The 12859-nt window shown below is 38.5% G+C and overlaps 2 protein-coding genes across 2 annotated transcripts; both read right to left on the reverse strand.

The window, feature by feature from the left end:
- On the reverse strand, positions 1 to 942 carry LOC124960007 (olfactory receptor 52E5). Its single transcript, XM_047518527.1, has one exon. It carries the CDS (start codon positions 940 to 942, stop codon positions 1 to 3), a length of 942 nt encoding a protein of 313 aa, XP_047374483.1.
- A 9269-nt stretch (positions 943 to 10211) lies between these two features.
- Positions 10212 to 11150, reverse strand: LOC124959836 (olfactory receptor 52E4-like). Its single transcript, XM_047518273.1, has one exon. It carries the CDS (start codon positions 11148 to 11150, stop codon positions 10212 to 10214), a length of 939 nt encoding a protein of 312 aa, XP_047374229.1.
- Between the last annotated feature and the right edge of the window lie 1709 nt (positions 11151 to 12859).

Here is a 12859-nt window from a genome sequence, read left to right on the forward strand (position 1 = left end):
TCAATGGCTTTTAGGATTTAGCATCCTTAGTACTTGCTCTCTTATCTGTTTTGTTCTGACCCCATAGATCACAGGGTTAAGGGCAGGGGGAACAACCACATAGAGATTTGCCAAAAGTATGTGAATATAGTGAGGGATATTGTGGCCAAAGCGGTGTGTCATGAATGAAAAGAGGGCTGGCAGGTAGAAGGCCAACATGACACAGACGTGGGAGCCACAGGTGCTGAGTGCCTTCATCCGGGTATCCCAGGACGGGAGATGGAAGACAGCTTGGAGAATTCGCAGATAGGAAAATCCAATCACAGAAAGGTCAATGTATCCCACTGAGAAAGCAATTAAGCCATAAATAACATTGACCCTAATACTAGCACAAGCTAACTTTGCCAAACCCATGTGTTCACAGTAGGTATGGGGGATAATCCGGACACCACAGAAAGGTAATCTCAGGATAAGAAATATGAAAGGAGTCACGAACACCAAAGTCCTGATGATGATGACTATGCCCAGAATGGCTACCACCTTGTAGGTGAGGATCATGCTGTATCTCAGGGGGTTGCAGATGGCAATATAGCGATCTATGGCCATGACTGTCAGCACCACAGATTCCAGGCCTGTGCATATGTGGATGGTGTACATCTGTGTGATGCAGGCACCAAACACAATCTCTCTGAGGTTGAACCAGAAAATGCCCAGCATCTTGGGGATGGTAGCTGTGGACAAGCCCAGATCAGTGCAGGCCAACATGGCCAGGAAGTAGAACATTGGTTGGTGGAGGCTGCGCTCAGTCTGAATCACAAACAGGATAATGATGTTCCCCAGGAGGGCTATTAGGTACACTGCCAAAAAGGGGAAGCCAATCCAGATGTGCACATCTTCCATCCCTGGGATGCCCATCAGAAGAAAGGAGGAAGGGTGGAGCCGTGTGTTGTTGATAAGAAGCATGTTGGTGGCAACTGGCTATAGACCCATTTCTGAGGGGAGTTTTCTTGCTTCCAGTGATAGACCCTGACTTCCGTCATAGCATGTTGCTTATTTCTTGGAGGAACAGAAAATCTATTCTTTACTTCCACAACACAGTAGAGGAGACCTAGAAAGGGAATATCAAGTACAGTTAACAGATACTTTCACTTTGAAATATTTCTCTCATGTTTATAGAAAATCATGTAGAAAATTTATAAATATCACAATAATCTTGAATTTTTCATGTCTTTTTTCCCTTCAGACACTCTGGAAGAAACTGCATATGGTATTCAATTAGCAAATATTCACTGTTAATTTTAATTATTAATGAGGATGTAAAGAATAACTGAGATGACTGTGTGTGTGTAAAATATCATCAGACTGTGACACTGTGATTATGGTGGAGATGATAACTCAGCCCATCAGGTGGTCAGGGAAGGACACATTCTTGCAAAGTATGCCTGAGAAATTAAGAAGATGCTATGTGTGAGAAAATCCAATAAAAGTGGAGGATTGGAGAACCAATGGTTAGATATATACTATGGGTTGAAATTAAGAAATTTTGACACAATTAGGGGCTATAACATAACTCCAAGAAAATAATGCTTCTTCCTAGAACTGATCAATTTCATTTTTCTCCACATTACATTCCTTAGATGAACAGAAACCATTAAATGCTCCCAGATATTTTCCAGAGGCGTTTTATAATTCATGATCCTCTAGTCTATCTTCTTCAAGCCACATTAGGTAAATGAATGATCCCTTCAAACCACCTGGGAAGTGGCAATGGCAATGTTTCTTTTTAAAAGTTAGAGCAAGACCAAGGCTCAATACTTGCCTCAGCCTGAGAACAATCCAGTTTGTATTAATTCTGCAGCTAGTTCCTGATAGTGATGGAGAACAATATGTCTAAGTTGGAAGGTGGCTACTTTACTATAATTGAGTCTGGTGCCTTGTGTTCTACTCTGGGCTGTGACTTCTTCTGTGGCATGGAGGCAAGCTGTAAAATGATGTGGTGCTTAGTTGTGTGCAAATAAGCCTAGGTAGGCCATCATTAGAAACTTGACAAGGTGTGTTCTGTGTTAGGCTCTGGGTTATGGGTGAGGTATAGATAGAGAATGGGCTAGCTGTATCTAGGCAGTGATATACCGTGAGCAGTTCCTCATCTTGGGCCGTTCCAGGTAGAGTTACTATGCCTTGTTGGTTTGATTTTTGAAATTTCCTACTTGTATCTATGTTTTACCTATTTTTATTTTTAATGATATTAACACCTGACTAACTTGATTCATGTGAGCTATTACCAAATTGTCCTGCATGGTTTTCTAGTTTTCATGCTTCCTTCAATCTAAATACTTCAAGAAATACCACCATAATTGCTTATATCATAATACCTCCTAATTTTGTAATGCAATTATTAGCTTAACATGTTTAATTTCTCTAAGCTATTTATGAAGATGAAATAAGATAGAAGTTATATATTCCAATAATATTAGTTATATTAATGAGGAAGCTGCAGAAAGAACTTAGCAGAAAAAAATTATAGAGCTGCATTATTTTTCCGTATCAGTTCAATAAGAAGGAATAAGGAATACTAAATTTTGTGGGATTAAGAACACAATGAAACAAAAATAAATGATGGTGAGGATGTGGAAGAAAAGATACACTCATACATTGTTGGTGGGACTGCAAATTGGTGCAACCATTATGGAAAGCAGTATGAATATTCCTCAGAAAACTTGGAATGGAACTGCCATTTGATCCAGTCGTCCCACTCCTAAGTTTATACCCTAAGGACTTAAAATCAGCATACTACAGTGGGTGCATCCACATTAATATTAATGGCAGTTCAATTCACAATATCTAGACTGTGTAACCAACCTAGGTGCCCTTCAACAGATGAATGGGTAAACAGCTTGTGGTACATATACACAATGGAATATTACTCAGCCTTAGGGAGGAATGAAATTATGGCATTTGCCAGTAAATGAATGGAACTGGAGAATGTCATGCTAAGTAAATTAAGCTAATCTCAAAGAACAAAGGGTCAAATGTTTTCTGTGATATACAGATGCTAATTCACAATAAGGGGGGAGAATAGAGGTATTTTGGCGTAGACTGAGGGGACTGAAGGAAGGAGAAGGTGTATGGGGTTAGGAAGGATAGTATAAAGAATTGAACACTCACCCTATGTGCATATATGATTACATGACCTGTGTAACTCTACATCATGTACAACCAGAAGAATGAGAAGGGAGACTCCACTTATTATGATGTGTCAATATGCATTCTACTGTCATGTATAATTAGAACAAATAAAGAAAATAGTTAAAAAATAAAATAAATGATTATGATAAATAACATAATGGAAAAAATTAGCAAAAGGTGCAAGGTTTATGTTTCAATTTCATTGTGCATTTTCACAGCTCTTTATGATTTTAAATTCATGTCCTCTTCTATGACATGCAGTTTTCAATCAAGTGGTTGTTACTTTTAACTGTACAGTTATATTTATTACAAGAAATCTATTTTCTAAAAATGTTAGCTTTGAAAGAAGGGAATTGAGGGGGAGGGAGGATGGGTGGGAAAAGGGAAAAACAGTAGAATGAATCTGACCTAACTTTCCAAAGTACTCATATGAATATTTACAGTGAATCTCACCATTATGCCACAAGATACTAAGTTTTAAAAATGTAAATAAATAGAAGTATCAGTAAGGTAGGGAAAAGAGAACAGGGGAAGGAGGAGGGAAAGATAAGGGCAAATACTAAGAACTGAACTGGAGCAAACAAGACTCCATGCTTTTATATTTATGTCAAAATAAATCCTAAAGTTATGTACAATTATCATGAACCTATAGAAACTAAAGAGGAAATAATATTAACTTTGGAAAATAGTATAGTTCCCTTAAGGTTCTAAACTAGCTAGCTTTGGTGTAGGAATTTCAATTTGCTCACTAACATTGTTACAATGAATTAACTCTCAATAACCTGAGCAATCTTGTCATAATTAAACTCAGCAAATGAGAAATTTCTAGTAATTCTCTTATCAATGAAGAAAAATATTTCTAGGCTTAAAGTTTAAGATAACGTTTCTTCGCTGTTTTATGTTCAGATAATTTTTTAAAAAGTCAGAGTAATTACAGAAGCAAGTGAAATCTTCATCTTCTGTGGTTACAAACTTTGGTCCATGGATAAAATTTGGCCCACTACTTGTTTTTTTTTTATTTTTTATTTTGAGTCATTGTACACAAATGGAGTACGACTATTGTTTCTCTGGTTCTACATGAAGTAAAGTCATACCGTTTGTGTATTCTCAAAAGTTGTAATAAAGATTTATTTGTACAAAATCATTACCATTAATTTATGCATTGTCTGCACTTGCTTTGACTCTACACGGCAGTGAGAATGTATGCCTGGCAAGTCAAAAATTTTTCTTCTCTTTACCCTTATGAAAAAAAGTTCGCTGACCTCTGATCCATGAGAATGAAACTGGTCATAGTGCCCCATGTCCTAGGGAAAAAAGTAGATATTTCATAAAATCACACTGAAGACACTAACACTAATTAACCTACCTTTACAGTATTATCATCTCCCAACTGTGGTCAAACTGAACTTCACATTTTTTGCATTTTTTCTACTGTCTGAACATAGGAAATAATTAAGAATTTCAAAGGTATTTTAGCTATAACCGTGAACAAGCTGTTAAAATCCTTCTCATCTTCATGAAGTGCTCTTCTCTCTTGGGTTTAAAATACTTCTCTTTCCTGTTGTTCGTCTAACCCTCAGATGCTCACTGAAGTTTATTTACCCTGTCTTCCTTCCTCTGCTCTTAAGTAGCAGTCTGTCCTTGACCAGTCTTACTCATCCAGTATCTTTCACGATTGTGATTCCATTCACTCGTTACTCTCACTTTCAATTTTCCTAGTGATTTTCACACATATGCTTGTAGCAGACTTCTTCCCCAGTCTTTATCAGTCACTTACAAAATGACTTGCACAGATGTAATAGAGGCACATCTTTTTTCATCAGCTTTGTTCCAAGTTCATCATCTCTACTCTGAAACCATTGCTCTTCTGTTTTTCTCAATCCTAGTTCATGGTGGTGTGAGGCATAGGCTGTTCCAGGAAAGAAACCGTGGAGATATCCTCAGTACTCTCCTCTTCTTTATATTCCCTCACTCTTCAGTCCAAACACTCACCAAGTCCTGTCAATTCTCCATTCAAGTGCACTTAAATATTAGGTAACCACTGGGTACATGTATTAGTGCTCAAACAGCTAGACAGACAAAATAAACCTGGGTCCTGCTCTTGTGGGTCAAATAGGCTAGCCAGAAGACCACCACTGACCACATCACTTAAGTACAGAAAGTGGCAACTGGACTACAAAGAGCAGTTACTGTGCCCTAGGGGCTTAACTAACCTGGTCAGGGTTTCCTGGGGATGATTTCTTGAGAAGGCATTAACTAAATCAAAAGCAGAAGGATGAGAATTGATAAATGAAAGGGTGAGTTGGGGAGAGAAAAACATTTCTGGTTTATGGAACAGGATTGGAAAAGACTTGAGTTGTGGGGAATGACATGGCAAAGAAGAAGGAGTGATAGTTCAGGATGAGCAGGGCTGAGACCGAAGGCAGACGGTGGATGAGATGAGAGGAGGTAGGGAACCAGAAAGTAGGTCCTTGTGGTTCATCCAAGGGGCTTTAACTTATCTGAGGAACAATGGGAAAGACTGTAAGATTTTAATCATCAGTGTAACATAATTCAACTGGAATTCAAAAACCACAATCTGCTTGCACTGTCAAAAAGTGTATTAGAGGCAGCACGTGCACACGTAGCCAAATCATTTACAAATTGATGACAGACATCGGATTGGAGATGACATAATGCTGTGCCATGCTGCTAGTGATGGAGGTTGACCACCACACGTAAATTAAAAAATAATTTAGTAAGGTTACTCTTCAGAAACTGTGATTCAATCAATCTTTTTTCCATCTCACTGTTATTGAGTTAACAAGGTATCTTTTACCATAACTATCCTCCTAATTCATTCCTTTTCACCCAAAGTCCTTCATATTTTTCCTTTTTGAAAACATCTCAGGCATCAATATAATAACCTTAATTACTAATGAGATTAATTAATGAGATTGGGAAGCAGTAGTTCACATGCTATGAGAAGAGAGCCAGGAACCAGACTGTGTGGGACCAAGAGAACGGGTTTGAGGATATACAGATATATCCTCAAAATTTACACACACACACACACACACACACACACACACATACATGGATTTTTTTAGAAATCCTTTTGACTTCTTGTGACAGCACTTAGAATGAGTGGTTCGGGGTTGAGGTTAATTTCACATAGATTTATTTGTTATATTGTTTTTTAAATGCAATATAGCTTATGTGACAACATCCTAAAATCTTATAAATTGTTACATGTTCTAGCTGCTCCCAGTGACTTAAGTTTCCCACCTACTATATTCAGAATCAACTGTAAACTTATCACTGCTATCACTTTCTATCCTCCTCAGGTGTATTATAAAAATTCCCATATGACAAATATTCATGGAATGCTCACTATGTGGCAAAAGCCGCTCCAAATGTAGGAGTCCATAAGCCATTAAGTAGACGTCTTCAACTTCATGGGACTTAAATCCTTGCATTGCATAATTTTGCGTCCTTGTCTCAAACAAGGTTTCTGCTCTCATTAGAATCCTTTCGTTTATTAATATTATTTCTAAAAGGTCCCTTGGTACTTTAGATACATGACAGATTCAGAATGCTCCTTGTCAATAGATTTATCAGCAGCAACAACAACAAAATAGTATACTATGTCACTACCTCTCCTGCACACTGCTACCATCACTGTGACCACTACTGATGCAATGATCTTCACCTTTTATGTACTTTGTACATTTTTCTGTTTAACATGCACTTTCATGCATGTTGTCTAAGGTTTTCTCCACCATAACTTTCTGAGACTCTCTTCCTTTCCCTTTTTGAACCTCTTTACTCAGTACCCTAGTTCAGTTATGATGAACTCTTCCCAGTGACTGGCTTCCAACCTTAGATGGAAGAAGCTCCTCCAAGTCAACTCAGAATATTCAGTAACCACTCTATGCAGGCTCACAGGCTTCCCATCTCTCAACCAATCTGTTCTCCACTTTTGGACATGCTATCAACCCTCTCCTCCCAGGATGACTGACTACACAGAGCTTCTCTTCTGAATGACAAAATAAAAGGATTTAGAGAGGGAAAAACTTTATTTATGCCAAATGGGAGGTTACCATGAGTGTTCTCATATCCCATTATATGTTCATATGTTTGCGTCTATGCATATGCTCCGGTATTTGCTGAAACTGGTTCTTCCCAAGCCACTGGGATTACAGGCATGCACCACCAGGCTTGGCCTAAAGTTTCTTTTTGTGCTTCATTGGTATTGACCACAAATACCAGGCTTAACCATTGCATTCTTAAAAATGTGAATGATCATTTTTTCTGTTCATGTTAATTTTTTGTAAGAAATTTTATAGCATAACTGTAGAAAAACATCTTCCAACCACTTGGACTATTTAGACCCTAGTTTCTGCATTTTTAGGTGATCTCTTCTAATGCTGACCACACTGCTTGTGTTCACATAGTGCCACCAGCTGGAGTAGGGGTGATGTGCTGTGGGCAGGGTGGGAAGAAGAGTCTCCTCCATACATGGATGGTCAAGCAGGACCCAGATTGAAAGTACATGGTGGCATCTCAAAGATTTTGGAGTAGCACAGATTCCCTGGGTTCAATCCCCAGTACTCAAAAACAACAACAGCAACAACAACAACAACACACACACAAACACAGACAAAGAAGACAAAAAATCCCACGACTCTGGAGAAGATTAACCACCACTTTGGTGCAGGTGCCTGACAGGTGATGTGGAACCTGCTGAGGGGTTGGAATGATCACTCTGCGTCCTGGTGCCAGGGCTGGGCGTTTGTGATAAAGTACATGATGTCTGCTGCTCTCTCTGCCACTCTGAACATTAAAGATAGAAGGCAGCCTGGACTTTTGAACAAAGATAGGTGAGATCCAACACATGGCATGAGCCCAAGGTTCAATGGTGAAACTTTGGTAAACTAGAGTCCTAACTACATCTTGGGTCTGATCTAAGAATCACCTCAAATCAGCATATCTGCAACATTATTGTGGCCTAATCTTGTATGATTTCATGAAAGAAAACTACTGTTCAGAGGAAAATCTCATCTGTTCACCAAATCACTCTCTTGAAACCAAGTCCCAGCCATAGGACCCTATGACAGCCCAATAGACAAGAATCACAGAGCTTCTTAGGGAAAATGGGTAATTCCACAAACTGGCGGGTACAGAAGGAAGATAGTCACAGAGTTCTCTGCAGACAAGAATTGGAACTCTATGAGTTTGGTTCAGAGTTAGGTCACATCACCCAGAGAGCCTTATTGTGGCTATACTCCAAAGTGGACTTCTAAAATTTTGAGGAAGCTGCTCATGGTTTCCTGACAAGGGAGCCCAGATCAGGGACTCTGCACAGCCAGGTCTAAGCTTTTTCTTTCTTATTCCCCCAGTGTACTGGGGATGAAAACCAGTGCCTTGCTTATGCTTGACAAACACTCTACCACTGTGCTACATCCCAGGCATAAGTTTGGTATTGCAGTTTGTTTATGAACCTCTTTACTATGTGCTCCAATCCACACAGTGCATACTATTAGGTTTATGTTTAAGCTTTCCCACTTCCATAAATGTATGTAACAGGAAATTGCCTTATACATGCTACATGCATAATGTGCCTTATACAGACTTTTTAATATCACTGAAACATGAAAAATCTTTTTTAGTTAGCATGTTTGTGTGTGTTACAGATATTGACCAGGATGCTTACCATTCAGTACCATGGACCATGGTGATAAAGACCAGACCACGTTCAGTCACTGTTTATTACTGATCTATTGCAACCACACTCCGACAGTTTCTGGAGTCTCCTTCTTCATTATCAACACCAACCCTAGGCTATGTTCTGTTGCCTACTTTTCTAGACATCTCCACTTGAGACCCATGGTGTGACCTCACATATTTACATAGAATATTTTCTACTCAAATCTTCTATGAGTTAAGAATTGCTGGTCAAAGAATTTATCTGAGTGATCTTCCTTCTCTTGTTACATGAAAAAGATGTAAAAGATGAGTGTGACATATCTAATTTATGTACATGAGTGCCTCTGTTTCCTTGGACCTCTGTCTTTTTATTTGTAAGATAATGGGATAGATCAGGTTTAAATGTATTTCCATCTTTAAAAATGGATATTCCCATAAAATTTTAAGAGTTTGAAGTGGAGGTCACAAAACAACAACAACACATGCAAAAAAAACCCCAAACCAAATTATAATCCATGCACATAGACCTAGGAAATTCCACAAGATGCTATAGGTGCAGGAATTGTACTTAGCTGGGGTCAAGTTTCATACCAAGACTTGCCCAGGTCCACAGAAACTGAATATAATTGCTCTCTTATCTTCTTGAGTTTACCTGCCTTAATTCCTAATAATTTATTCTGGTATGCTTTTTAGTATTTTACATATTGTCCTACAGGCCTAGAGAAAGTTTCCAAAGCACAGGATATGAAGGACACTTCTGATTTTTAAGCAAGAGTTCTGTAATCAGTTGCTAATTTCTGTTGAGCATTTCTTTGACTTATATTAAAGCAGACCACAATACTAAGCTGCATCTGAAGTATGGAATTGGGACTGACTATTGAAAATGATTGTAAGAATAAGACTGAAAGAATATTAAATAAAAAATAAATCTAGAGAGGATGACAAAATTTGGTATCAGTAAAAGGACAGAAAACGGTGAAGCATTAAATGTTCTCATCCAGTCCTTGCTACTAACCACATGGATTGAACCTTATTTTATCATCTAAATATTATTAGATCTGTGTCCTTCAAGGATCCCAACTTACCTCATGACAAGATATATGGAGAGATGGAGAGAGTTCTACTTCAAAACTACTGATACCTCCAACCTCTTCTCTATTAGTCTTTCCTTTTGTCCAAGTACGTGGAAGGAGATAGGGAGAATGGGCAGCACAGGTAGTTTTGCTGTCAGTGCTAAAGCACTTCCAATCAAAATGAAAGATGTAACTATGAGTTAGTGTTATGGGATGTTTAAAATGGAGCTACATTATTATAACTTGAGTTGTATATAAATATGTTTACCCAAACTTTATATAGTTCTATTCTTTTTGTATAAATATCTTTACAACATGCTCTCGATTCTGCTTGGTCCTAACTCCATAAATGACAGGGTTAAGGGCAGGTGGGATGACCACATACAGGTTAGCCAGAAGAATATGGATGTACTGGGGAATGTTATGGCCAAAGCGATGTGTCATGAAAGAAAAAAATGCTGGTGTGTAAAAGCACAGCATGACACAGACATGGGAACCACAAGTATTGAGAGCCTTTAGTCGTGCGTCTTGAGAGGGAAGGCGGAAGACAGCTCGAAGGATGAGCACATAGGAAGAGGCAATCAGGATCACATCCACAATAATATTAGAAATCACCATAAGTCCATAGATTATGTTGACCTTGATGGGTGCACAGGCCAGTTGGGCAAGACCCATGTGCTCACAGTACGTATGAGGCATGATGCGATTCCCACAGAAGGGCAGTCGCAGAATGAGAAACACAAATGGAGTCACAAGAATTAAATTTCTTCCAATGACAACAGAGGCTAGGATGCTGATGGTTTTATTGGTGAGGATGGTGGTGTATTGGAGAGGATTGCAGATGGCAACAAAGTGGTCATAAGCCATGACCACCAGTAAAACAGTCTCCATGCCAGTGAACATGTGGATGAAGAACATCTGAGTAAGGCAGCCTCCAAAACTGATCTCGTGGAGATTGAACCAGAAGATGCCCAACATTTTGGGGATGGTGGATGTAGATAGGCCCAGATCAATCATGGACAACATGGCCAGGAAGTAGAACATGGGCTGATGAAAACTGTGTTCAATCTTGATGACAAAGAGAATGGTGATGTTCCCCACAAGGGAGGTCAGATACACAATGCAGAAGGGGAAAGCAATCCAGATGTGTAGAGTGTCCAGTCCTGGTATTCCTAGCAGGATAAAGAAGTGGGGATGAAACTGGGTATTATTGATGGATGGCATTGTCTTAGCGGGTGTCAATAAATTCTGTCATGTAAAAGCAGACTTGCTTTCATTAGAATCTTCTCTTATCCAGGTCCTGGAGAGACAGGAAAATATCAGTGCACTGGAAGGAATGATATGTGAAGTTAATTTACAAACATCCGAGATTTTGTTTGTTTCAAGGTTAATTGAAAATTACTCAACATGTGCTATTGTTCTGAGATCTATCACAGGCAATGTTGCCCATGACTTCATTTTTTCTAATTCATGAGATCTTTGAAAGAACTGGAAATACTTCACATTGTAGTATATATCCACGTTTTATGACATTCCCTTCCATCCATTACTTGGGGAAATCACCGTGTCCATTGTTTCCTGAATTGTCTATAGTTAAAATGTCCAATCAGTAGAGAAAGGGACCAGGGAAAAGAAGGAGCAGAGTAGAGAAAGGTGGCGGTACTGGGGAATGAAATGGATCTAATTATATGGTTATATTGGGTACATGTGCAGATATGTAACAAAGAATCCCACTATTGTCTACAAATATAATGCACCAGTATGAAGGAAAAAAAGAAAAAAAAATAGTGTACAACAGGTGAAAAATAAAAAGTCCTCAATTCAGAAAAGATTTGCTGCCATATACCATCATCAGTGTTTTGATTTGATATAAATCTAAGAATTTACCTCAAGGATCTAATGTAGTCACATGACAAAAGGAAGATCTATTAGATGTCTTTAGAATTTTCTGCATTTGAAGTGTGCTTCCCTGACTTCTCTGTTTATTCTATGAGAGTATTGCTAATTTTTTATGTTTCCTCATCTTATGGAACTGCCTTAGTTTCCAATCCCATATACCCAGTCCCTTACTTATTCTACAGTACCGTAATACGCTTCTAAAAATGCCTGTTGCTTATCAGACAACTTATGTTTATCTACCTTACAACATACAACACCAATAAATAACATCTAACAGTATGATATGTCCTAAAATCATGCCTTTCTTTAGGTATGAACAGAGCAAATATCTAATAAATTTTATTAAATCATTGTAAAAGAATCTTCCTTGGTCCCTTAAATACAACAAAGAAAAGTATCTTCTTTTAATCCTTTATATCCCCAGGATACTGTAATACTCTGAAGCAGCTAACATAACCTGATTCCATCATTCTTTGCCTATAGAATGACTTCTGCTCAGGTTAAAGAACAAGGGAATATTGATTTTAATATCCCTAACATTGAAATATGAGGATTTGGTTCCAAGTTTGTGTGTGTGTGTGTGTGTGTGTGTGTGTGTGTGTGTGTATCAGAGAGAGACACACAGAGGAGGGGAGAGGAGAAGGGTATTATTTTATGCATGTTGTTGCATATATCAGTTTTCCTGTGACTTGGTCAGCTACTTACCATAAACTAGGATTATCTAAGCAAGGGAGCCCATAATCTCCTGTTCTATATCAGAGGAAAGGAACGTCTTTTTGTCTTAGAGAAACTTTAGAGTATCGTAGGAGCACAACATTTGCCAGTGTTGAGGGAAGATGCCAGGCTGAGAAATCAGAGAGAAACTATTTGTGAAATTTGGAAAACTCTGAGGAAATAGTTAGGGTGATATGTCAATTTCAGTCCAGAGTCATTCTCATCTTCAGGGTGGAGATTTGCAGCCCGACCCTTCACTAGCAGAGGAAGAAGTGTCCAGGGGAGTGGCATAGCAGACTAGTCTTTCAGAGTATATCAGG

This window comes from Sciurus carolinensis, chromosome 11, assembly GCF_902686445.1.
Source record: "Sciurus carolinensis chromosome 11, mSciCar1.2, whole genome shotgun sequence".
NCBI classification, from domain to species: Eukaryota; Metazoa; Chordata; class Mammalia; order Rodentia; family Sciuridae; genus Sciurus; species Sciurus carolinensis.

What these genes read in the sequence shown, in the direction of transcription:
- LOC124960007 (XM_047518527.1), bottom strand. Translation starts at nt 942, where the DNA reads ATGCTTCTTATCAACAACACACGGCTCCACCCTTCCTCCTTTCTTCTG.
- LOC124959836 (XM_047518273.1), bottom strand. Translation starts at nt 11,150, where the DNA reads ATGCCATCCATCAATAATACCCAGTTTCATCCCCACTTCTTTATCCTG.